Source organism: Citrus clementina, unplaced genomic scaffold (assembly GCF_000493195.1).
Source record: "Citrus clementina cultivar Clemenules unplaced genomic scaffold, Citrus_clementina_v1.0 scaffold_7, whole genome shotgun sequence".
Taxonomy (NCBI): domain Eukaryota; kingdom Viridiplantae; phylum Streptophyta; class Magnoliopsida; order Sapindales; family Rutaceae; genus Citrus; species Citrus x clementina.
Genome location: NW_006262075.1, coordinates 448418 through 473172, shown reverse-complemented (window position 1 = coordinate 473172; position 24755 = coordinate 448418). Strand labels below are relative to the sequence as shown.

At 34.1% G+C, this 24755-nt stretch overlaps 5 protein-coding genes across 10 annotated transcripts; 3 read left to right on the top strand and 2 right to left on the bottom strand.

Moving 5' to 3' along the window:
* The first annotated feature begins 2819 nt into the window (after positions 1-2819).
* LOC18037648 (serine/threonine-protein kinase STY17) lies at positions 2820-9164 on the top strand. Of its 3 annotated transcripts, XM_006425277.2 has the most exons (17): positions 2823-2989; positions 3116-3324; positions 3599-3713; positions 3976-4073; positions 4242-4358; positions 4626-4680; positions 5401-5511; positions 5710-5760; positions 5935-6110; positions 6181-6288; positions 6520-6593; positions 6844-7019; positions 7232-7327; positions 7955-8035; positions 8183-8236; positions 8442-8576; positions 8700-9164. In XM_006425277.2, the coding sequence occupies exons 2-17, from the start codon at positions 3125-3127 to the stop codon at positions 8778-8780; spliced, it is 1728 nt and encodes a 575-aa protein (XP_006425340.1). In that variant the 5' UTR covers positions 2823-2989; positions 3116-3124; the 3' UTR covers positions 8781-9164. The 3 variants fall into 3 exon arrangements, with proteins under 3 accessions (XP_024036274.1, XP_006425340.1, XP_024036273.1); XM_024180505.1 differs by lacking the exon at positions 2823-2989 and having other exon boundaries at positions 3237-3324; positions 3561-3713; XM_024180506.1 differs by lacking the exons at positions 8183-8236; positions 8442-8576; positions 8700-9164 and having other exon boundaries at positions 2820-2989; positions 7938-8029.
* Positions 9165-9250: 86 nt separating this feature from the next.
* Positions 9251-10190, bottom strand: LOC18037783 (protein IQ-DOMAIN 31). Its single transcript, XM_006425275.2, has 2 exons — positions 9749-10190; positions 9251-9641 (listed from the first exon to the last, which is right to left on the bottom strand). Exons 1-2 carry the CDS (start codon positions 9995-9997, stop codon positions 9471-9473), a joined length of 420 nt encoding a protein of 139 aa, XP_006425338.2. The 5' UTR covers positions 9998-10190; the 3' UTR covers positions 9251-9470.
* Positions 10191-11236: 1046 nt separating this feature from the next.
* On the bottom strand, positions 11237-13255 carry LOC18036458 (thiosulfate sulfurtransferase 16, chloroplastic). Of its 2 annotated transcripts, XM_006425274.2 has the most exons (7): positions 12990-13255; positions 12829-12906; positions 12566-12676; positions 12312-12385; positions 12086-12156; positions 11925-11978; positions 11237-11618 (listed from the first exon to the last, which is right to left on the bottom strand). In XM_006425274.2, the coding sequence occupies exons 1-7, from the start codon at positions 13079-13081 to the stop codon at positions 11544-11546; spliced, it is 555 nt and encodes a 184-aa protein (XP_006425337.1). In that variant the 5' UTR covers positions 13082-13255; the 3' UTR covers positions 11237-11543. The 2 variants fall into 2 exon arrangements, with proteins under 2 accessions (XP_006425337.1, XP_024036275.1); XM_024180507.1 differs by lacking the exon at positions 12990-13255 and having other exon boundaries at positions 12329-12385.
* Positions 13256-13776: 521 nt separating this feature from the next.
* On the top strand, positions 13777-18101 carry LOC18036573 (thiol-disulfide oxidoreductase LTO1). 3 transcript variants are annotated; one of them, XR_002904602.1, is made up of 8 exons: positions 13777-14183; positions 14649-14905; positions 15011-15123; positions 15492-15639; positions 16165-16302; positions 16451-16534; positions 16893-17199; positions 18028-18101. XR_002904602.1 is itself a non-coding variant. In XM_006425267.2 (7 exons), the coding sequence occupies exons 1-6, from the start codon at positions 13850-13852 to the stop codon at positions 16523-16525; spliced, it is 1065 nt and encodes a 354-aa protein (XP_006425330.1). In that variant the 5' UTR covers positions 13777-13849; the 3' UTR covers positions 16526-16534; positions 16893-17208. The 3 variants fall into 3 exon arrangements, 2 of the variants coding, with proteins under 2 accessions (XP_006425330.1, XP_006425333.1); XM_006425267.2 differs by lacking the exon at positions 18028-18101 and having other exon boundaries at positions 16893-17208; XM_006425270.2 differs by lacking the exons at positions 16893-17199; positions 18028-18101 and having other exon boundaries at positions 16451-16790.
* Positions 18102-18283: 182 nt separating this feature from the next.
* LOC18036610 (ganglioside-induced differentiation-associated protein 2) lies at positions 18284-19673 on the top strand. Its single transcript, XM_006425266.2, has 3 exons — positions 18284-18511; positions 18629-18899; positions 19211-19673. The coding sequence occupies exons 1-3, from the start codon at positions 18385-18387 to the stop codon at positions 19431-19433; spliced, it is 621 nt and encodes a 206-aa protein (XP_006425329.1). The 5' UTR covers positions 18284-18384; the 3' UTR covers positions 19434-19673.
* The last annotated feature ends 5082 nt before the right edge of the window (positions 19674-24755 follow it).

Sequence of the window (24755 nt, the reverse complement as noted above, 5' to 3'; positions counted from 1 at the left end):
CTCATTGAGTATGATAGGTATTTTAAATTTTTTTTATTTCAATTTCATCCCAAATGATGTGTTGTGATTGGTAATCCTTTACAAGATTCAAGTGAATGAATCATATTTTTTCATAAATCAATTGATGAATGCTAAATTATTTGAGATAATTTTATAGGATAAAAAATTTAGGATGTGTAACATTTTGGATGAAAATTTTTGGATGTGTGGCAGTGTGGCACTACTCTACATCTTTATAGTTTTTTAAAAAAATTCCAATACATCATTGCCAATTTGCCTCTCAATTTTTTTTTTTATTTTCTACATAATTGAATGTAATTGAAAAAAAAAATGTATGAAGATTCTTTGTTTTTGGTTAGAAAATAAGATATTAAAATCCTCATTTTTTAAGATTCCCCATTCTTCAGTAACAGAAAAGTAACCAACTTTATTATATGAAAATCAAATTCTCCATTTGTAAGATGAATAACAAAAACTTAAAAAAGAAAATCAAAATCATCCTCGTTTATCTATTTTGAAATCATATATGAAAGAGATCGTGCAAAAAATGAGTAGTATGGTAATAATAATAATGTCGTATTCGATTTGTTACAACTTGGGATATTTTGCAATAGAAAAAAATAAATACAATATATACAAAAATAAAGACAAATATAAAATTACATCCTAGATTTTGAAAATTCATTTGCATATTTATCACATTGCGAATAAATTAATATGCAATATCACTATCCACCAACTACAGGGGACTAGGGACCACTTTCCCTTCCTATGAACAAAAAAAATTTCATTATGGATAAGAATGCAACACTAAGTTTGAATAGGGATTTCTTGTGGGAGAATGACATAACACCGACGAGTGGGTTGTGAGCACTGGGGGGCTTGGGGGGAGGGAATAACATAGATCTCACATATTGAAACTCTAAATATCTCGAAATTTGACTATTCAAAAGTATATGATAAGTCGATTTCATGAATCACATAAATCCGATATGACAGTTTGTGACATATCTATTTGTTAATTGAAAGATATATGACATGTCCATCATAGGTGTATGACGTATTGTTTATGATAGAACATGCAACTTTATGATAGCAATGATACGTCTTAGCTACCAATTATGGTGGCCGCGAGCTTGGCTACTAGCTGACGAGGTGATAAGTTGGGCTACTTAGTCACCAACAATGCGACGTGCTATTGGACTATGATAAGATAAAGACGAACTGGGTGCTGGTTGTAACACAAATCATTTGGAAAGGATGATTGAGGGCTGTGAGAGAGTGACTTAGAATTTGATTTGTAAATTGTGGGGTTGTGAGCTTTGGGTCGTGGTTAAATTTAAATTATATTAAAGTCTTTATATTAACTAATATTTATATAAATATTAGTTAGTTTATATAAATATTTTCGTATTTGTTATTTACCCCAATAATTAATATTTTATAATTTAATTTTTATTATTTATTCACTAATAATTTTAAAAATAAAATAAAAATTAAAATGAGAAAATGGGGAGGGGAAGGGCTGGGCATTCCACTTCATTTTTGTCCATTTCTTCGATAAGAAATTGAATAAAAAATTATCCTCATCCTTTTTCCGAATAAGAAGTTGGGTATAAAATCACATTATTTGAATTTTTTATTGAAGAGTATTATTTGAATACTATATATAATAAAAAATTGATGGAGTAAAATAAAATAAGACCCATTTATAATCATTCTCATTTTATTTTATACATTTTTAGGTTAATATAATTAATTTATATTGAAAAACTAAAAAAATATTAGTTATTTAGGGATCAGAGACTTTAGGGGATCCCTTGATATTAATCGGAAATAAGGATCCCTTCCCCTCAAGCAATTCTAACGGGGATGGAGAGAGAATTAAGACATGTACAGAATTCACATTTCTTGTGGGAGGATGAGATGAGAACGGACTATGGGTTCTGAGCATTACAAAGAGAGAGAGAGAGAGATCTCACATATTAGGATTTCTAATGTCTCAAAATTTGAGTTTTAAGAAATATATAGTAAGTTAATTTGATGAATCATATAGATTTAATATGTCGGTCATTTATTTATGATAAATCTATTTGAAAATTAAAAGATACAGGACATATTGGTCACAGACATATAATATATCATTTATGACAGAATTTATAGCTTATGATAATAAATTCTGGGATCCTAATCAAAATTTAAGAGGATTCGAGACATATATATTATCTCGATTGATAATTGAGATAAGATCAGGATTGGCAAATTCCAATAGATTTGCTTGCGTTGACAACCTTATCATTCGCCCACTAAATAATTACTCTTTAATTGAAAGTTATATATAATGGAATTAAACAAATAATAAAAAATTCGCACATAGCGTAAGAGTAGGAGGAAAGGGGCAGGCTATCTGGCTAAGTATGGTGACGTGAATTGTGAAGATGAGAGGGTAGGGGCCAAACAAACAAACCACTGACATTGTCTAGTACAACCTTGAACGTTTTTACTTAACATCTCTCCAAAACATGGAAATGTCGAGGTTCCGGGAAAGTGTAAAATCAAAAGAATAATAATTAATAAAACAGAATTTGATAAAAAAAATTTTAATGTATTATTAGAATTTGATAATTGATATTCCTTAGCTTGCCCTGTTTGAAGTTTAAAGATTTATTATCCAATCAAACAAATAAAGGCATTACTTCTCGTGACCCACTAATTTTAATACTGAACCCCACTTGCTGACGTGGAGATCCTCGAAGCCTTATTCCCCCACTCCACTTCCTCTCCCCCGCGGCCCTGCCTACTGCCCGGTGTGTGAGGCCCAAAAAAAATAATAATAATAATAAAAGAAAGAAAGAGGAAAAAGGCATAACCCTTCACTTTCACAATCCACAAACACACCCTCTCTCTTCTCTCGTCACTTTTGTTTTGATCCATTTCATCATCATGTTTGTTTATACTGACTGAGCTGGCTGAGTAATTGATTTTGATTGTAAGTTGTGAGTTTATTTTTTTTATATATATTCATATATATATTCACACACACACACACACATATATATATATATATATGTATATATTTTTTTAAGAAAAAAAACTAAAGAAATTGTTTGTTTAGTTTTGCTTAATGGCGATTGAAGAGGAATTGGAGAGCTGTGGAAGTAGAGTTGTGGAGTCACTCTCGCAAGTGAATCCAAGACAACACCGGCATAAATTTGAAGTTTATAATGAAGTACTCCGTCGGATTCAGGACTTAAATTACGATGAAGCTAATCTGCCTGGCTTTGATGATCACCTCTGGCTTCACTTCAATCGCCTTCCTGCTCGGTACTCTGCTCTTCTTTACTTTTCCTTCACACCTTTTTTATTTTTTGGTCTTTTTCTTTTTCTAATTTCAACTGATCATTTTATTTTTAACTATTCTTTTACTATTATTGTCATTCTTCAATTACTACTCCTACTATTATTATTATAATTATTTCTTTTTTTTCTGGAAAACTCAAAATGAAATCATCCTAACAAGTCGTTAAACTGTTTTATTTTTATTGCTTATTATTTTCTAGGTTGTAAGTTGCTGAAGCATGTGATTCATGTTGTGTAGTTATGCTGTGGATGTGAATGTTGAGAGAGCAGAAGATGTGTTGACGCACAAGAGATTACTAGAGCTAGCTGAAGACCCTGCGAATCAGCCTGCTTTTGAAGTTCGTCTTGTGCAGGTAAAATATACGTGCGGATTTATTGATGACTGTTTGTTTAGAATTTAGATGCTGCCTAGTGACAGTAGGGAACAACATTAGTGGTAATTTAATCTAATTTCAGTTCTGTGAGATGCACTTGGACTATGATGAGTGCATAATGCAGATATTATTTAGGTTTGCCTGTGCACAGAGCGAATAGAAGTTTCGACTCTGTCCTGAAAGAAATTACTCGAATTCTGGCAATCACAAGTTTCTTTTTTGTGTTTCTTTTCTTTTGCAGGTTTATTCTGTCACCACTGGTCATTTTGTTGATCCTGACTATCCAGATAGTTCAATGAGAGAAGATGCACAAAGTTCTTATTTTCCAATCAAAGAGGGGTATGGCTCGTTGCTTTGGTACTAACACGATGATATTCATGATTTTCATTCAACATTTTCAACATCATAAACACTGTCTTTGGTTTTCCTCTTTCATCTTCCTTGTACCTAGCAATTCTGGACTTGAATGCCTGTTACTAACTTACACTTGCTTTCTATGTCTCTCAGTGTCCATCCACCACCTACCTTTGGTTCACCTAGTCTTGAAGCATTCTCACTTTATGCCAATAGATATCATGCTGATGATGGTGACAACACAGTGAATTTGTCAACACCCTTGTCTAGGTAAGAACTTCCAATTGTTTTGCACTTTCTCTAGTACGTGTTATTGAGCAAAATGACTCCCACTGCCTGTGCAAGAAAAGGGGGAAACAAAAGTGAGAATTTAGTGGTTTATGATCACAGGAGATAATTTTTCCATTTTTAACTTTTGATTGTTATTAATTTCATGAACACATTGATTTAGTATCTACAACAATCATTTTTCCAATATATCTTATGTTAGTTTCTGTAACTCCTACTCCGTTTTATTCATATTCGGCTATCTTCTAGGCCTATGCACGAGATTACCTTTTCAACCATTGACAAGCCAAAACTCCTTACTCAGGTGCTTTACTAATTGTTTTACTTGCTTGCATCAGATACATGTTTTATTTTTTGGATATCTTTGCTATTATCAATTTATATTCAACTCATAATTAGTTGAAGAAGCATTTATGCATTCTATAGGCTGAACCAGAGAGATATCTGAAACTGGTTAAACTAGAAAGGAACTCTTTTAATTTCTGTGTGTTCAAATGCGATATTTTACTGAACTGAACACTGTCGGCTTTTGCTTTCTCATACCTTTGTAAATAAAAGAATTGTTTTTTTCCCTACATGGTTGTCGAGTAAGAAGAAACTGATATGATGCTCTTATTACTCATTTGCTAGACTCTTTGAGGATATCCCAATAAATAGCATTATCTGATTTAGCATTCAAGGTTTGAAGAGCTTATGTATGAGCCAAAATAAACATGGATATGGTTTGTTGGGTTTCGATGAAAGTTGGAGAGGTTTTTATGCTATGAACTTCATATAATCAGGTAGCTGACACTGACGGGTTTTCTTTGTACAAGGTATATTTGGGGGACAGTTCTGGGTGGGTTACCTTCAAAGTTCTCATTGATTCCACTCATTATAAAGTGCATGAATTTTGAAATTTATAGTATTTGAAGATTTAAAGTTTCCAGCAAATATATGCCAGATTCATGTATACTCTTTTTCTCAATCTCTTGCTTTCTTACACCCCATGCACTTGATTATTGATAAGTGATTAATTGTGCAGTTGACTTCCTTACTTGGTGAGATTGGGCTGAACATTCAAGAAGCTCATGCTTTCTCCACTGTTGATGGGTTCTCTCTTGATGTCTTTGTTGTTGATGGTTGGCCATATGATGTATGATCTGAAAACTTACTTCTCATAGCATTTTCTTGCATGTTTGATATTTAACCTATTTTTTGCTTCCATTTCATCTTTTATGTATCATACAAAACTTCCCCATTAGCATGCCAATTTTATGACTGATCTAGACCTTTTCTATTGCTTAAATCAATTTTTGCCACTTGACATACTTGTATGTTGGAAACTCTTTAGGAAACTGAGGATCTCAAAAATGTGCTGGCAAAGGAAATCTTAAAATCAAAGGTATTAGTTGTCTACATCACTATTTTCATTACATCTTTAGATCTTATTAGATACATGCAGCGTTTTGGTTGCAACAATCCAATGTTACCAATACACATTGAAAATGCTGTTTGACTATTCAACCTGTAGCACCTTACTTTCTGTTTATTTTGATAGTTTTTAATTGCAATGCAGGACCAATCCTGTTCCAAACGGCAACCCACTTTGGGTGTCCCCATGCATAGCAAACTATTGATTGAATCCTCTCCCAATTGCATAGAGATACCCACTGATGGAACTGATGTCTGGGAAATTGATGCCAAGCAGCTGAAAATTGAATGCAAAGTTGCATCCGGGTCATATGGTGATCTGTAAGTTTGCCTACTAACTTCTTTCTTTGTGTGTACAGAATCAAAATTTATAATGTCTTTTGAATTTCAGATACAAAGGCACATACTGTAGTCAGGAAGTGGCTATCAAAGTTTTGAAGCCTGAGCGTGTCAATACAGAGATGCTAAAAGAGTTTTCACAGGAGGTTTACATAATGAGGTTTGTTAACATATATGCTTCTAGTATTGAATGGCACTAGTTAACCCTTCTTTATCGATTTTGATATTATGCATTCTACATAATGAGGTTTCTCTTTCTAAAGCATTAAGCTGCTTCTTTAGTAAATTATAGATTCTGCACACATCGCTCTGCATGAAATAAATCTCGTCCCTGGCTTGCATCATTCTCATAACACTGCTTCTCCCTCTTGAAACTTTGCCTGGTTTGCAGGAAGATTCGACATAAGAATGTAGTGCAATTCATAGGTGCATGTACAAGACCTCCAAATCTGTGCATTGTGACTGGTAAATCATTGTGAATATTTTTTGTAGTTGTTCCTAGAAACTCAAGAATAAATATTATGACTAATTATTTGAAGTTTCTGGCATTTCTGGCTTTTATGTTACTAGAACATTCAATGCAGTAGCTAAATTTGAAATTTTTACAGAAGTAACACCTTGCACCTTGCATTTTGAGTTTATATTTGTAGGATGATTTGACATTTTAATCCTCGCTGATTATCACTTTTTGGTGGTTTTACTTGTGCCTTATCAGAGTTCATGGCTAGAGGAAGCATTTATGATTTTCTGCATAAACAAAAGGGTGTTTTTCAGCTTACTTCTCTACTCAAAGTAGCAATTGACGTTTCCAAGGGAATGAATTATTTGCACCAGAATAACATAATCCACAGGGACCTGAAAACTGCCAATCTTCTGATGGATGAAAATGGAGTAAGAGGATGTTCTGAGCCTGGTCAACACTGATTTTTTATCAGCTTTTAATATGTTCTTAAATGTCAATGTGAATCTCAGATTCAAGAACTGTCATATTTTCATTCGTTCTCTCTGGAAATTTATTTAGATTAAACTCGAACAATATTTTTTTTAAGAGTATTTATAAGTATAAACAACTTAACAAGTACATCCTTATCCTTGCTGGACAGGTTGTCAAGGTTGCTGATTTTGGAGTTGCAAGAGTGCAGGCTCAGTCTGGTGTGATGACAGCTGAAACTGGAACATACCGCTGGATGGCTCCTGAGGTTGAATTTACTTTTTTTTTTTAGCATTATTTGCATGACTGCAATTTGCAATATAAATGGGACATCAGATCTCCCTTGCTTTTCTTTTTGAAGCTTTTATTAGATCCTGTTTGATGTTTAGTTTTCATGTACCCTAAGATGCTTGAGGACTGTGTATATTTTGTTATGCCTTGTGACATTGCCATTAACTTTCTGATTGCCTTGGTTTGATTGAATACTGTTTGCACTGTTACGTATTATTTTTCTTTGGTATGAGTATTAGCGGTTTATTTCAATTTCGTTAGGAAACTTTTGCTTCACTATCTGGTTGTATTTAAAATCATTCTTTCCACAATCACTGATTCTAAGGCTTTGTCAAGATTATTGTTTTTCTGGTCCTTATATTCAAATTCTTCCTTTAGTTCACCTCCTGCTGTTTTAATGTTCATACTCAATGGATGTATACACTGCCATTTTGGAACAGTGACTGTACTCTTTAAGGTTTACTCTCTTTTTTACTAATATGTAAAAAATTTTGCATGGTTGCTTAAATTTATTCGTTGTTCTAGGAAATTTAATGTGATTTCTACATTCTGATAGAGCAGATTGCTCCTTGGAATTTCCTTAACAGTGTCTTGGTGAATGAAGGTGATTGAACATAAGCCATATGACTACAAGGCAGATGTTTTCAGTTTTGGAATAGCACTGTGGGAACTTCTAACTGGCGAGGCAAGTCATTTATTTGAGAGAATTGAATATGTGTTTTGCAGTAAATTGCTTTTTCTTTTTGCTCCCGTTTTTTAGTTAGCATATGAATGTACAAAATACAAATTCCTGCCCTCTTATTTAATTTTTTCCCCCCTGAACAAATACCAGCTCCCATACGCGGGCTTGACCCCATTACAAGCAGCAGTTGGTGTAGTGCAGAAGGTATCCATCCATTCTATCATTTTAACATAAAGCTGCAATTATTTTCCCCCTCTAGTTTATAACATGTCACTTGCATCTCCATGCCTCTCTCCCATAACCCTCATCTTCCACCCAAAAATTGGAAAATGAAAATAAATGTACAAAGGATAAACAAGAAAAAGTAAAGAGAAGAGTTTCAGTCATTCCTTAATGTCATTGTTGTCAGAGTCTACGCCCTACAATCCCGAAGCACGCTCACCCAAGACTTGCAGAACTGCTTGAGAGATGCTGGCAGCATGACCCTACTCAAAGACCCAACTTCTCACAAATCACGGATATCCTTAAGCAGATGATGAAGGAGGTACTTTATTGGCTGAGTCCAAATTTGATTAATACAAATATACAATCTACATACAAACATTTATTATTTTTTCTTTTTATGGATTAATATTCTAGATATGAACAATGGTGAACTTTAAAACAGGTTGCTAGTGAAGGGGAACATAATCACAGCAATAAATCAGGTGGCAGCTTTTTCTCATCACTCAGAAGGGGCCTTCACTGAAGTTGTGAGGAGAAAATGCTGTTGATAACATGTGTGAACTAATCACCTTGTAAAATTTATACTTGCCTTTTCAAGTGTATAGTCAATAGCTAGTCTACCCAGTTATAGCATTTTAACTCCTAATAATTAGCAGTTATATCTCTCTTGTGCGTGCTTTTTCATCCATGTACGCTGTCCTTTCGTTCACCCAACTGTCCAGTGCATGCAATGCTGGCCTTCTAGTGCTTGCAATGTGTACTATGTGATTTAGGTTGGAAAACTTGGTAGTGCTTCCAGTCGCCATTTTGTTGTAGGTGTGCTCATCTCTCACTGTTAATGACTGATGATTAATAGACATTAACCTTTGTTGCGACCATTATGTAGTGAAGAATTAGCCATTGCTAATGCTCTTTTCTATTAAATTCAGTTGCACTTCTCATTCTTAGGTAGAAGTTTAGTAACTAAGGATACTATGTTATTATCATAGCTCTAGCTGAGATGCTTGCCTTAAAACGATTAGATTTTCACTGCTAGAAGGAGTGTGTGTGTGTTTTTCTTTCTTTTTTTCTTTTTTAAGTATTTGGCTATTAATCGAATATGTAGTACACCGTTCAATGAAATACTTCGCCACGTTATTGTTAACCACAGGAAAGACAAGAAAGCAAATCTTTGTAATTTTAGGAACAGCAATTATGGTCGAGATATGCTGCCTCAGTCATTACTGCACCTGCTTAATAGCTGCCGAGCGCGGACCCTGACCTGCAACCGAACAAGTGCATGCATTGCGTGCATGGCTACGCGTGATTGTCTTCTCACACATACCCCACGTACCAACGCTTGCAGCTTAACCAGACTCCTAAGAGCTTTAAATGCCCTTCTTGCCTAAATAAATTTTTGCACATCACCAAAACACAAAAATTAGACTATTAGTTCATTTGATCAACCCGAGGTTCTTAAAAGGTAGAAGCGTAATGGCTTGGATAACATACCAGATGAGCCCGAAAAATTGCTTGGATTTTGATGGCTGCTGAATCTTCTTTGGCTAATTCTTTCTTCAGAGGCAGTAGTGTTGAGGAAACGAAGGTATTGTTCTCTATACAATTGGCTGCTTCTTCTGGGACTTCTCTAATGGTTGCTTCTTGGCTGGGAGTGGGGCTATGGCGAATAGTAATGTGTCTACGAGATTTCCGGTGAAACTTTCTTCTAAGTACATTGAACCAGTTACTGGACGTCCCCATTTTTCTTTTTTTCTTGAGTTTTGCTTTCTTTCTGGGCCGAGTCTGCTTGGGATTTTATTTCATCTTAATTTACTGGGAAAATGAAGTAACAGGAAGATGACGCGTAAAGATAGAGGTATGCTCTCCATGTTTGCTTTGTGAGTGAGAGATCACCGCTCCTTCCTTTGCCAATAAATATTGTCAGAAGTTAGAACGTGGCAGGGTGAATTACTTGGCGCTGGTTGTATGTGGTTCAAGCATTCCATTTGCACAGCATAACCAAAAATTAAAAAAAAAAAAAAAACAGAAAATTTAATTCTACTGATTAATGAGGGCCACTGTTTGGTGGTTAGGAATTTGACTTTGTCGATTGCTGAGCTCGTACGTTGCAAGAAAAGAATTTGTGGACCTAGCCAACAACATTGATCATTTCGTCACTTGGCTCTTTCGGCTTTGTGAAATTTTAAAATATATCAGACATGTTGTGATAGTCACACAACAATAAAAGCACACTATGAGATATGTATGTGTGTGTATATATATATTTAAAAAAATTATTATGTAAATAGTGATTATATTAAATTTAATTATATATATCATAAATATATTAATTAATTTTATTACCTCTGAAATATTTTAAAATATATTTTATTTTTTGTCTAACAAAAAGTCGAGGAGTTTTTACTTTTCAATTTTACTGTTACTGAGTATTATTATTTTAATGATACTATTTAAACAAAAAGAAAATAGTATTAATTGTAAAATTATATATCTTAAGAGAAAAAGAACAAAATAATCAATTAACATTATAAAATTGTATGATTTAATACAATTTAATAATTCATTCTATTTTCCTTCAATTTCTTTGTAGTTTTCCTTATTATTTAATTGATTTTAATTATTTCTGATAATTTTTAATGAATTAAATCATGAAAAAGCCAACTTCATAATTGATACAGGTCCTGTTTAGTATTGAAATACTATAACTTTCAAGTAACAGTTGTTATAAAAAAAACTGTAAATATAAAATAAAAGTTAATCGTATATAGTAAATGCTAATTTTGATAAAATTATTAAATAACATAAAATAAAATCAACTCAATTTTTAAGTTACAGCCATTTATTCACCAAACACTTTACTGTTATAACGATCGAATCTCAATTCCAAATAAGGCATAGTTTGTTTATCTATCAGCAAAGACTGATCTTGGCATTGACGCGTGTATTTAAAATTAAAAATTGGTTTGATACTTGTGCCGGTAAGATAAAATCGGAATCCAACATTGAATATTAAAAAATGGGATACCTAACAAATTGCACAACCATTAAACTAAAGGAAGAGGAGAATGTTTTATCAAGTTGACAATCTGTTTAATTTATTTATTATTTTCTGATTTACACAAATTATGTGCAGCCTTTTGATAGATTTCATCCTCATTTACACATATCTATATACTTGTTATTCCTAGCAGGATTTGTAAGGACCGCAGTTGGCGAGAAGCTTCCCGGCTTTACACAACAGAACATAGATTTTATTATGTAGCTTCCCGGCTGCAGAATGAAAGCGTTAAGGTTCTGTTGGGAGTCCATTCTGCCTCCAGGCGGCGAATCCACCAGCAATATCCGTAATGCCGGCAAAACCCTGAAGAAAATAGTGAATTCTAATAAGATTCAACAACTCGATTATACAAAGGGAGCCCCAAATAATATATATATATATATGGGGCATAGATTGAAAGAAAAGCAACTTATTTATCTTGAAAAATGCCCATTCACATAGGACAGGAGGAACCTTTCTGAATTGAGTTTTAAGAAGTACAACAAGAAACCTACTTGTACTTGATGTTAATACTACAACAAACTAGGATTTTAACTTCTCCTCTGTAAGAAGCTGATTGCTTAGAAACCAAGTTAAAGGTTTTGAAGGGTAGTTTGCATGTGTGCTTACTGCATTTAAAAGATCTGTAGCTGCCATCATAGACCTTTTCCCACTCTGGCAACCCTGTACAACCAAGATTTAAATTATTATCTTACATTGCGAAGCAAATTAGTTATTGATCCTTTGAAGCTAATAAAAGATTTACAAGATTATTAGATACAGGGACTTACAACAATTATTTCATCATGTTTTCGAAAACGAGTCGATACTTCCTCCACAAATTTCAGGTTCTTTGTCATCCCTACATAAATTTACAAAAGAAAAGAAACCATGTCTTATATATGAATCCAGAAACAAGTTGGAAAATAAAACTAAAGTGCTCTTGAGTTTTTTTTTTTTTTTTTTTTTTTTGCCATGGTTTCGGATATAAATTTCAACAGAATGAATGATGGAAACCTGAACCAACTCTGTACATGTAAGGCACATTAATGGCTCCAGTGGCATGTCCAGCACTGAACTCTTCAGGAGTTCTACAGAATCACCAAAACGTTATATCAAACAAAAGACCGACCGTTATATTAAACAAAAGAATGATCGTGAAACATTCAAAAAGTTAGTTCCTTTTTTTTTTTTTTTTTTTTCAACTTTCTATCACAAACCAAAAACATTTACAGTAGCTAAATATGAACAATATGAAGTTTTTGCGTTACCTGACATCCAAGTAACGGTGCCCAGCTTGAAGCAGCTCATGTGCCACTCTTACGGGCACCGAAGTTGGAACTCCAACAGCCTCCAAATTTCCTCTGAGACTGGCTTTTGGGCTATATATATATATAGATTGTTAATCAAATAGTTTTTTTTTGGGAAAAATAAAAAATAAATACGTGCACCAAAATGTTGCCGAAACATCAATTCACCCAAAAAAAAAAAAAAAAGGTGGAGACCCCAAAAAAAGAAAAGAAGAAAAAAGTACCAGAAGCTCAAAATCTTGCTACTGATGAAGCCGATGTTGTCACATCTCTGTTGATCTACAGTTAATGACAGCAAACCCCTACGAGTAATGGGTCTAAACATTAAAATTTGAGATTTATAAAAGGAACTGAAATCAAAAGATGTGAGAACAAGCTAACTAACCTCCGATTGTTACCATGAGGACAGAGAACTGGAGGAAGTGAAGAAGCACCAGCAGCAAAGCTAGACAAAGAAATCAATGAGGTTGCTTCCATGGTTCTTCTCCTTCTGCTTTAACTCGTAATAAATTAAATTCTAAACTGTCAGAAGAATTTCGAATGGTTTGTGTGCGATGGGGGAATAGTTGTGATACGATGTGGTGATTATTTAACGAAGGAGCATGCATGGCTGCCACATCACTTCGCTGCAGTTTCTCACTTGATGCTCATCCACATCTGTATCTAGTTGTGGGTTAGGGGGGTTGGGATAAATACAAAAAGAGGACAAGGACAAGTTAGCATGGGATTTGGCACGCAAACATTTGTTATCGATTTTGGATAACTCCGACTCTGATTCAATCCTGAAACGGCTCCCTGCTACCTCTCCCTGCACCTTTTTATTTATTTATTTATTATTAAAAAGTAATATTACATATTTCAAAATATGAATTTGTATTTTTATGTCAATCATCCAATATACATACGGTACACAAAGTTTAAACAATTATTAGAAAAATAGATTGTTCCTAAAGATTAAGCTAATTAATTGATAAGCACGAAATTTTTGCTGGCATGGTGGCCAATTTGTTTGTTTGTATGGTAGCATGTCACCTCCCTCATATATATAATGAAGGGGTGGTAGTAATTTGCAGTTGCAAGAAACAGTGGGGTATTAAAAGAATAATGAAGGGGTGGTAGTAAAACCATTAGAAATCTTAGAATTAAAATTGGGCTTGGGCTTGGATTTGGGCTTGGGCTGTGGTTGTTAGTGATTCCAAAAAAGACAAGACGGGAATCAATCGATCTATCTCATCAGTTAGAACAATGGCCAGCTGCTTCCGCGGCGGCAGCGGCATATCATCGATATCATCTCTTCCTTCTCTTCCTCATCGCACGAGATTGTCAGTGCTTCCCGTGAAGTGCCTGTCTTCTCGCCAAAGTCGAGATTCCGACTCAGACTCAGACCTCCGAACGACACCGTCTCCTTCTTCGACTTCGGGCTTTTCGCCATACGGCTGGTGTGCAGGAATCGGGGGCGTTGGGTTTCTAGAAACCACCTACTTGTCTTATCTCAAGCTCACCAATTCTGATGCCTTTTGTCCAATTGGTGGTGCCTCTTGCGGCGACGTCCTTAATAGTGACTACGCCGTCGTTTTCGGTAGTAGTTATAATTTTCCCTTTTGCTTTGTCTTTGTGGCTTTGTTTTGATTTAAAACTTTTATCATTAGCATTAAGCAAGCATTCTATTTTTTTTTTCTTTTTTGATTGATAAGCAAATTTAATTCAAGCGAAGAACCTCATAAAACAAGCTGTTTACATAAATTTAAATTTAATTCTTTAGGTGCTTATTGGAATGGGAGTGCCTTCGTAGAAAGAAACTAATGTATTTTCAGCTGATACCTCTTTCTCCCCGAAAGTTTCTTTGAAAGTGATCTTGACTACGGTTTTACCAACAGAGCCGAAACGAAAAGCATTCTTTTAGAAACTTTTTCCACTAGACTTGTTTATGCGTAATGCTATTTTCCTGCCATTGAATTTTTCTTAGTTATGACCATTGCAAGTTACATATTTGGAAATGCATTTTAGTTATGTGTACATATAAAGTTTTGTTTGGACTTGCTAGGTGTTCCCCTTCCATTTATTGGAATGTTTGCATACGGGTTAGTTGCAGTGCTTGGTTTACTGTTGGCAAGAAAGAGTTTTCCGGTTGGAATCAATGAATCTTATGGTCGTTTGATTTTACTTGGGAGCTCTACCTCTATGGCCGCTGCTAGTGCATACTTTTTGTACATTCTAAGCACAATTTTTTCTGGAGCAACATGTTCATACTGTCTAACGTCAGCTTTATTGTCATTCAGCTTGTTTTTCATTTCTCTAAAGGTGTGTTTCTTATGTCAAAACTTTTCTCATTTCATTGCTGATTCGTTACTGAGTGTTGATGTTGTTGAGTCCATAAATTATCATTACAGGTTGTCTTTTGTGTAGGAGTTCAGTGTGGAAGAGATACAGAAGGTGTTGGGTGTACAGCTATGTATAGCGAGCTTGGTGGTTGCTGCTCTTAGCACCTCATACAGTTCTATTCAACCTCTATCATCAAGGTAAACAAATTTATGCACAAATCATTTCATCTTTCAGACACACCTGCTGTCGTGTTCTATTCGCATAAATATTTTAATCCTCTGCATATTGAGAAAAGCATCTGTTTACATTTCTCTTTCCCATGATATCTGGCCTAATGCTTGACTGAATGTGATAATTTCAGTCCTCCATGGTAAACTTATTGGGCTTATCAACATAGCAGATACAGGGTATCTACATGGTCTTTTGGCCCTAATTTTATAGTATGTTAGATTGCAACAAAGACGCATGCTCAGATATCTCTTTAACTTTTATTTTCTCAATCTTTTAATTTGGGTCAGAATATTTGCCCCTAATTCTATTTTTCTTTTCTGTTCTTCACTCACAGCGTGGCTGAAGCGAACCTGCCTTTCTTTGAAACTGAGATAACAACGTCATCAAGTCCTTTCGCTCTATCTCTTGCGAAACACTTGCATGCCATAGGAGCTAAAATGTATGGGGCTTTCTGGTGTTCACATTGTTTAGAACAAAAACAGGTGCTTCATCAATCTCTAACATACAATTTCTGAATGAAAATAGACATGAGCTTTTTATCTCTTGTTGTTCAGCCTTGTCTGTAGGGTGATCAACAAGTCAGGAATGCTGAAGTTAATTTTCAAGCTTTAAGATGTCAATGCTTATATTAATAAAATTTTCTTAATTTCTTATCACCAAAAAGAGAAAAAAGCTTTACGATATAATCATCAATGGTATGTTTACCGTCCAAGAATTGTACTCTCCTGACCAGTCATTTTGTATTTCATTAAGAGTCAGTTAAAATCACTGCTTAATTCAGTATGACGACAAGTTCATACTGATTAGTGAATATAAAATTGAAAACCTAGCTACCATGGCCTTATTTCTTTTCATTTGGTCATTCATGCCTCTGGCCTCCCTGCTATTGACAGCTATCAGTAATTTGAATTTGTATGTAAGCATCTGTCAGCTTTGTTTTCCATAAACCTGTCTTTCCATCCTTGAGCATATGTGTGTACATTATTTGCATTTTGACATCAATGCAGATGTTTGGAAGCGAGGCAGTGAAGCAGCTGAACTATGTGGAGTGCTTCCCTGATGGTTACAGGAAAGGAACTAAGATAGCCAAGGCATGTTCAGATGCTAAGATTGAAGGTTTCCCGACATGGGTGATTAATGGTCAGGTGAGAATATTGTTTGTTTTAGCCTATGAGTTTTCTTTGTACCAAGCATTGGGAAATTCATTCTCTAATTTATGTCACCATACTTGATCCTTCTTTTGTAACTGAACATTTTGACTTCATTCTCATCCACTAAAGGTTTTTATTGTAGGTTCTCAGTGGAGAGCAAGACCTGTCAGACCTCGCCAAGGCATCTGGCTTTCCAGAAATGAGTCAGCCCAGTTAAACAATTCTGGTATACTGCTAGTCCATGTACATTCTATATGAATATAGGTTAATATTAATGTTGAGCAAACATGTATTTCCTTCTGTAATTTTATTTTTATATATGTCTGGCCTGGATAAAAGTAGGCAATGTGGAGCAATTTTGTCACCATCTGTATGTACACAGTTGACATCAGATTGTCACCATCTGTATGTATACGGTTGACATTAATTTAAATGTAATGTCTGAATGGGACGATGATCCAACAACTATCAATTACTTTGATTTTGTGAAATATATCCATATACATTATTGTGTATATAAAATAACCATATCAATCTACATTGGCTTTAAAATGACTCTGAATTTGCTTTGCTTTTTCTTCAAGGACTTCTGTGGGGAAACAGTAATCTGCTGCCGTTGACACATTTTAATTCCATGCTGTGGGATCAATCAAGAGTACTTTAAGAAATAAATTCAAAGGAGGGTATTAGTCTATTAGAAAGGGTGTTAAAAGTCTTTACTCAACATTTAACGTGTAGCAAGGATTGGAGTCCGGGCCCACACACATTTATGGTTGGCTGTAGTCAGTAGGCCAGATCATCAAGTTTCTGGACGCAAGGCTTAGGCTCACACTTGTCGCACCGTTGGCATGATATTGTTGGACAACCAAGTAAACATATCATTTATTTAGGGTAAAATTTCGATTAGTTCTTATATTTTAAGGTTAGTGTTCGTTTAATTTTTATATTTTTTAAAATATCTCAAAACATTCATGACATTATATTATTAGCACATTTTCTCTTATTTTTTGTTATTTTTAGTTTAATTTTTATAATATTATTTTCTTACAATATTTTTTTAGACATTAATAAAAAAAAATTATCAATTTAATCTAAAAAAATAAAATAAAAATAAAATTAATGTATGTTACTTTTTTGTAACACATTACTGAGGAATTAATATATTAATTTTTTTATTACTAATGTCCAAAAAAAAGGTAATTTAATTATTTTTACAATAAATTTTTTTTGGACACATGTAAGTTTTTACAAAAATTAATTTATATATTTTTTGTTTTTATTTTATTTTTGAGTAAATTGATAATTTAATTTTTTTTATTAATTTTATAAAAAGAAATATTATTATAAGAGAGTAATATTGTAAAAATAAGTAAAAAAATAAAAAGTAATAATAAAGATGTTAATAATTTAAGAATAAAAATATTTTAAGACATTTTTTAAAATATAAAAATTAAATAAATATTAATATTAAAATATAAGGATAAAACAAACTTTTACCTATTTATTTATTCAAAAATCTTTCTCTTTGAGTTTTCATTAGTCTTCATTATCCAACTCTATATCCACCCATAGAATTCTTCCAATCTGGGTTTAACTTTTCAACTTCTTCTTTTTTTCACTTTATTTATTCAAAATCTTAGCTAACAATAGCATCTTAAAATATGAAAAGGGGAAGGTGTTATTAAGATAACGATTTTGTTTACACATACACGTTTCCAGTTGGTCGCAGTTTGAAAAAATGGACGATCAAGATGAAGCGAGGGGACTGAGAAGAGCGGAACGAACGCTAAACGACAGTGAACCACGTATGTTGTCTGATTGAGAAATAAAATAAAATAAAATAAGATAAAAAGGAAGATGCCATAGAATATCCGCTGCACTGTGCCCTTTCTCTCAATTCAATCCCAATCCAATAATTACTTTTGTCCACATCTACTGTATTATTATTTCTTTTAAAAAGTTATTATTAGTTATCAACTCCCCCGGCTTCCCCATTTTTTTCACTGAAAATCAATCAAAAAAAGGAACTGCGACTCATTTAATTAATTGATAGATATAACAAATAACTCAAGCATCATGTGTTCCCAAGTTGTATCAGAATCCGAACAAGAAGAGCTCATCGACAGGCTTGAAATTTTCAAGATTCATGGACGTGACAAACAAGGCCGCAAGATTCTTCGTATCATAGGAAAATTCTTTCCCGGTAATAAATAATGATAATGTCTCTGTATTCTTCTCCTTCTTCCTCATTAAACTTTTTTTATTTTTTTTCATTTGATGTTTGTTGATTTTGTGTTTGGTGTTATTTATTAATTATTAGCGCGGCTTCTGAGCGTTGAAGTGCTGAAGAGGTATTTGGCGGAGAGGGTGTATCCAAGATTGGGGAAGAAGGCGTTTACGGTGTTGTACGTTCACACAGGAGTGCAGAGAAGCGAGAACTTTGCTGGAATCTCGGCCCTTCGATCAATTTATGATGCTATTCCCGCCAATGTCAAGGAAAATCTCCAGGCCGTTTATTTTGTTCATCCCGGCTTGCAGGCTCGTCTCTTTCTTGCCACCTTTGGCCGCCTTTTCTTCAACGGAGTCGGCGGGTACGTTTCTCTTTTACCATTCTTTAACTTTTATTACTGTTTTAACCTTTTGTATTTGACTTTTGTTACTTTTTGTTTAATTAAGTCTTGGTCTTGGATCATCATATGTTAGTGAATTGAAAAACTTATATAAGAGTTGAGAGAGAGAGAGAGAGAGAGAGATGACATTTGTAGGCTTTTAAATTAGATTAAAATTAAAATATGTTTCTGTTTTAATTGATTTAAACGAATGTATGTTAATTTTTGTGGTTAGTTCTGAAAGCGAAAGGAGTTAGTTATGGTTTGTGGTGGTGGTGGTGGTGTGGTATTAGGTTGTACGGGAAGCTGAGGTATGTGAACAGGCTTGATTACTTGTGGGAGCACGTGAGGAGGCACGAGGTCGAGATTCCAGAATTTGTGATGGATCACGATGAGGATTTGGAGTACCGTCCGATGATGGATTATGGTTTGGAGAGTGATCACCGCAGAGTCTACGGTGCGCCCGCAGTGGACTCGCCAGCGTTATCTATTTACTCCATGAGGTGTATCTCCTGATGATGATCCCGTCCGATGGCCCGCTTGCTTGCTTGCTTGCTTGCTGAGGCCTCCATTAGTGTTTAGTGACGTGTGTGTTCTTCTTTTACTTTTTCTTATGAATAACTTTTTCAGAGGGAGATGTTCGGTTACTCATTAGTTTCAAGTTTGTGAATATTTGATTGTAAATTAAGAGGATGAAGATGCCAATCGAACTCGAATGCAATGTTGTGATTTAACAATCCTGGGCCTTTTCCTTCATGTTTAAAATGTTTAAGCAAATCCTAAATCTCGCAACTGATCTTTTGATGAAATGGATTCTCTCCTTGGATTGGCCGTTGGCGGGATCAGGTTACATTAACAATTTGTTTTATTACATAATTCCATGAAATGATTAATAAGAAAACAAATTACACTATTGGGCTGCTGCCAACTCAAAAGTGATTCCAAAATCCTGAACGGTGGAAACTGAAAAGAGTCTTTCTCTTCTTCTGTTGTTTACGAAAAGTCCCCAACTAATTGAAAGCTTCATATAGAAATCCAATAGGAAAGTGGTACTTTCGATATGCCATATGCCAAAATCCTCAGTCGAATGCAGTTGGTTCTAACAGCAGGTTTGATGGAGGAGGTAGTAGATTGGCGGTGCATCTCTCACTAATTCTTTGTTAATTTGCAACGGGACGTTACTGCCATCTTTGGGGTGGAATTTGCGCTGCCATCCATTTCTTTTTGTCTTAAAAATTAGTATCGTTGCGTAGATCGTGAAATTTGAGTCCAATGGTACCGGATTCATCATCATTTGGTCACTTTTTTCGTCGCTGGCAGTGCAAATATGTATAGAACATCTGGGGTCTATATATGTATAAACTAATTACAAACCCATGAAGTGTTAATTAGCCAATGAGAGAAAAGCTATGAAAGTATAAATTTGAATAATGCCACGGGTTCCCAGTGTAGAGCCGACTCTAGAATATTGGAGGCCTTAGACGAAATCTTTTTACGAGAACTCCTTACATTCAGCAACTTTGGCACACAAAAAATATAAAAGAGTTCAAAATTCAATCAATTTTTAACTATATCTTAAATATCAACAATCAACAAGATAGTAAGAAATTTTTTTTAAAAAAAGTATAGTCAAGAACTTCCTTTAAAACTATATATATATATATATGTATGTATTCAAAAGTGAGCCAAAAAATATAATAATTTTCTTTACAGAGAATAAAGCAAGAAATTTTATAATTTGAATAATTAAGTTTTTTAAAATATATAAATAATTAAATTTTTTTTTGAAAAAGCTAATATTGAATTAATGATTAGACAATACTATTAATTATAGTTCTTTAACATTATCGTTATCAAATATAGGATTTGTATAAAAATTCTTAGTTGTTGGATAATTATTAATTAAAGAAAGGCCCAAAAATAGGCTTTACTACTATAACTAACTTTAAAAAATCTATTACTTTGAGTATGTCAAGAAAATACAAAAAAAAAAGTGTTCCTAACGTACGAGGGCTTATGTAACCACAATCGTGGTTTTCTAACATATGAGGCCTTAGGTGACCATCTAATTTGATTATGTTTAAAGCTATCATGTCCCAATGAATTGCAAAATGTACGTTTTAAATAAAGTGTGCAATGAAATAGTTAAATTAATTAATTTTGAATTTTGAATTGGCATGGCAGATTACCTAATTTGATATACAAATATATACCATGCATGTATGTAGAGTTTGTATGTTGTTGATGTTGAAAAACGATCTCAACAGCTGAATTTATTTTCTTTGGGGAACGATAGCACGAATTCAATTTCTAACGTCAATCTGACTACAACTTTTTGCACCTGCCAACCATAAAACATAGTTAGGATATGTCGGTGGAGGTTCCAGCGTAGATTCTTCGATGTATAAGTCAGATATTTTGTGTCTAGGGAAAGAAAATTGAAAAAGAGAGATTGAAAATAAGTTCAAATTCAGGAATTCTTCTGTGGAGGTGTTATAAATCTTGTGAAAAGTAGAAAGGCTTTAAGATTGGCCCCTTGTAGAATTTTTTTAGTTAATTTTGCTAACCCCCTCAATTGATGCTCTCTTTAATTAAAATAGGCCCCCTGATTGTGGGCAATTACCACAATGTAGTTACTAGTGGTTATCTATCAATTGTGAGTGGTTAAGAAGGTAGTGCCTTGCTTTTTAAGGGAGTTGTGTGCTACTACCTTCTTAACCGCGCACAATTGATAGATAGCGTTTATCAAATAGATTCGCAAGTGAAACTACTTCATGTTGTACTTATAAACTAGGTCGTTCACATAAGCTTCCATTTGAAGTATAAACCAGGTCGCCAACATAGGGTTCAATTTGCACTTATAAACTAGGTCGTTAACATAGGCTTTAGGTTGTGCGTATAGACTGAGTCACCCATATACGTTTCAGGTCGTATGTATTGACCGGGTCACTCATATAGGTTTTAGGTCGTACATCAGTAAAATCTAACTTGAACACCAATCCCCCGATTTACAATATCGTGAAACTATTACTGATGTTGGAAACCAATTTTTGAAAAATGGACAAATTTTCGTAAACCTAACATAAGTTATGTAATTAAATGATGCCTCAAGATTAAGTAAAGAAGCTATAATTCAATTAGATAAATTGAAGCATGAGTGACTTTAAGTATAGGCGAACTAGACGGTCGCCTAAGGCCTCATATATTAGAAAGACCTCATTGTAATCACTTAGACCTCATAAATTAAGAAGACTCTTTTTTCTTAGTTTCTTAATATACTCAAATTAATAGATTTTTAAGTTACTTATAAGACAAAAGCCTTTTGTTTTGGCTCTTTTTAATTGATAATTATCTTATAATTAAGAAGTTTTATACAAATTCTATGTTTAATAATCTTAATGTTAAAGAATTATAATTAATACTATTGTCTAACCGTTAATTCAGTATTAGTTTTTCTAAGAAAATGATTAAATTATTTATCTATTTAAAAAAATCTTAATTTTTTAATATTATAAAATTTCTTGCGCTCTTCTCTATAAAAAAAAATTATTAAATTTATTGGTTCACTTTGAAGTAAAAAAAGAATAATTTCTTGAAATAATAGTTTTAAAGGAAGAAAAAAGATATATTATTAACTACTACTATTTTTTAAATTTCTTATGTGTTTGTTGATTGTTGATTTTTAAAATATAATTAAAATTTGATTGAATTTTGAGTTTTTTTATATTTCTTTTAGTGTTAAGGCGTGAAAGTGGCAAGAACTCATAAAAAATTTCGTATAGGGCTCCTAGTATTTTAGAGCTACCACAGAACTGAAGCACAAGTAATTGATTGATGCTACATAATATATTCCATGCATGTATATAGAGTTTGTATGTTTAATTGTAGAATCAGGCTACGGTGCAACTGTGGTACCGTACTATAATTGCTTTCAGTCATTGGATGCACTTAGATTGGTGGGGCCCATTGATATCCAACGACTGGATGCAACTGTAGTACAGTACCACAGTTGCACTATAGGTTTTCCCTCAATTGTAACATAATTAATTTTTTTTGCTTTGTAAATATTTCTAAATGCTAATTAATGACTGTATTTAACCAAAACATTAAACATGCCTTCTTCTTCCGAACTCACAAACACAAAGATGAGTAGACAAGTTTCAGTTTCCCAAAGTGCTCTTAGCCTCGATGAGTTTCCAAATCCCTCCATTTCCCTGTCAAACATGCATTTCCATACTTCATCGCACATCTCTCTTCTCCAAAGTACTATTTATCGTCTCGAGTCTGGAGCCCATTAGAGAAATTACTGATCAAAACTCAGACTCTGGTCCTGGTGGGTAGTGGCACCTGAAAGTACTTGTCGTCGTAAGGGTTTCTTTCTTGATATTATGTATACTTGAGTGTTTCAGGGAAGGGAAAGGCAACTTTCATGACACGTGTCTACATGTTAGTAGAAATCGAGCCACTCAACTTCTGCTCAAAAAAGTATTCTTGCATGTATAAGAACAACAAGTAATGTTATTGGCTGTGTTTATGATGGAGGGCTCTTGTGTCAGTTATGAGGTATGAGTTTAGAAGATTACCATTGGACTGCACGGGACTGATGAACTCAGTGTTGATTTCAAGGGCAAATTATTTTCTCCCAGATTCTCAATTTCATGTCTCGGCTTTTGATGTGCGTTTGGTTGTGTCATTAATTTGGGAACTTTTTTTTAATTATGTGTGTGTGAAAAACATCATACATGTTTCGATGAGAAAACCAGAAGCTAGCTGCTTTCAAAAAGAGGCTAGGCTATTGGGTAGGTATGTTAAGATTAAAGTTAAGGTTCTTAAATTGAATGAGGAGGAAAATGAATGGGAAGAGATGAAGAATTTGGGTGAATAAGCTCTGTTAAAAAATTAATGGGGGAAGGAAGATTGTTCTTCGTCTGTTACTTTCGGCTAAAAATTAATGCACACAAGGAATCGCATCAATGAAATAAATGCAAATCCTTGTTTGTATTGCAAATTAAGGAGATGAAATACTTGACGCATTACTAGATTAGATGGTTCAAGCATTACACAATTCACGTTTGCGATTATGATTTAGTCGATGGCAGCGGCGACCGGGCTATTCTGGCCACCCCCTTCTAGGCTTGGCTTTGGTCAAATTCAAGTTGAATGCAAGTAAGAATGGTAATAACATGTTACTTTTTTCAAACAATTCCATGTATCTCTTCAATGCATAATCTGGGCAATAATTTGGTTGCTTTTTCCTTTGTATGGCGGTTGTTAATCTCGTAATCTATGAGAGCGGCGTTGGCGTTTCTGGAATTGTCGAGTCCATTGGTTTTTCTTCTAGCTTTGAAAATAGTTGATTCTCTTTTAAGGTTCATAATGTTAGATTTTTCTACCTACACAAGTGCTTTCCTTTCCTTTTGTGATATGGGCGGATGGGCACAGCAGACGGCAGTCGCATCTTTGCTGTTTCCTAAAAGACAAAAGCCGAAGTCACACACCATTTCACTTTTTCTTCGTTGAAGTCTTATTTCCGAATTTCAGATGCACTTAGCTTTTTCTTACTGACTTATTTAGTTCATTTATTCATTGATATGAAAGTCAAAAGTCAAAGTCTCACCACAACCGCTCAACTATTTATGACAAGCAAAGGAGACGATTTACTCAACGTTAGGCTAAAGGAGACTGGCAAAACATTAGGCACAGGGACAAGGAGATGCACAAACATGTGGCTTAATATTAGCCCATGGCGATAAAACATGCACTGCTGTTAGATAAAAAGAAAGCATGAAAATTGGGTTTTTTTTTTGGGGTGGGGGGGGGGGGGGGGGGGGGGAAGAG

Excerpts from the sequence above, each read along its gene's own strand:
- LOC18037783 (XM_006425275.2), bottom strand. The coding sequence starts at position 9,997 with ATGGGGACGTCCAGTAACTGGTTCAATGTACTTAGAAGAAAGTTTCAC. Across the intron at positions 9,642-9,748 it reads CAATTTTTCGGGCTCATCTG|GCAAGAAGGGCATTTAAAGC; the intron begins GTATGTTATCCA and ends AAATTTATTTAG.
- LOC18036458 (XM_006425274.2), bottom strand. The coding sequence starts at position 13,081 with ATGGAAGCAACCTCATTGATTTCTTTGTCTAGCTTTGCTGCTGGTGCT. Across the intron at positions 12,157-12,311 it reads CATGTACAGAGTTGGTTCAG|GGATGACAAAGAACCTGAAA; the intron begins GTTTCCATCATT and ends AAATTTATGTAG. Across the intron at positions 11,979-12,085 it reads AACATGATGAAATAATTGTT|GGTTGCCAGAGTGGGAAAAG; the intron begins GTAAGTCCCTGT and ends TTGGTTGTACAG.
- LOC18037648 (XM_006425277.2), top strand. The coding sequence starts at position 3,125 with ATGGCGATTGAAGAGGAATTGGAGAGCTGTGGAAGTAGAGTTGTGGAG. Across the intron at positions 7,020-7,231 it reads TTCTGATGGATGAAAATGGA|GTTGTCAAGGTTGCTGATTT; the intron begins GTAAGAGGATGT and ends CTTGCTGGACAG. Across the intron at positions 7,328-7,954 it reads ACCGCTGGATGGCTCCTGAG|GTGATTGAACATAAGCCATA; the intron begins GTTGAATTTACT and ends TGGTGAATGAAG.
- LOC18036573 (XM_006425267.2), top strand. The coding sequence starts at position 13,850 with ATGGCCAGCTGCTTCCGCGGCGGCAGCGGCATATCATCGATATCATCT. Across the intron at positions 14,184-14,648 it reads TGACTACGCCGTCGTTTTCG|GTGTTCCCCTTCCATTTATT; the intron begins GTAGTAGTTATA and ends TGGACTTGCTAG. Across the intron at positions 16,303-16,450 it reads CATGGGTGATTAATGGTCAG|GTTCTCAGTGGAGAGCAAGA; the intron begins GTGAGAATATTG and ends TTTTTATTGTAG.
- LOC18036610 (XM_006425266.2), top strand. The coding sequence starts at position 18,385 with ATGTGTTCCCAAGTTGTATCAGAATCCGAACAAGAAGAGCTCATCGAC. Across the intron at positions 18,512-18,628 it reads CATAGGAAAATTCTTTCCCG|CGCGGCTTCTGAGCGTTGAA; the intron begins GTAATAAATAAT and ends ATTAATTATTAG. Across the intron at positions 18,900-19,210 it reads TTCTTCAACGGAGTCGGCGG|GTTGTACGGGAAGCTGAGGT; the intron begins GTACGTTTCTCT and ends GTGTGGTATTAG.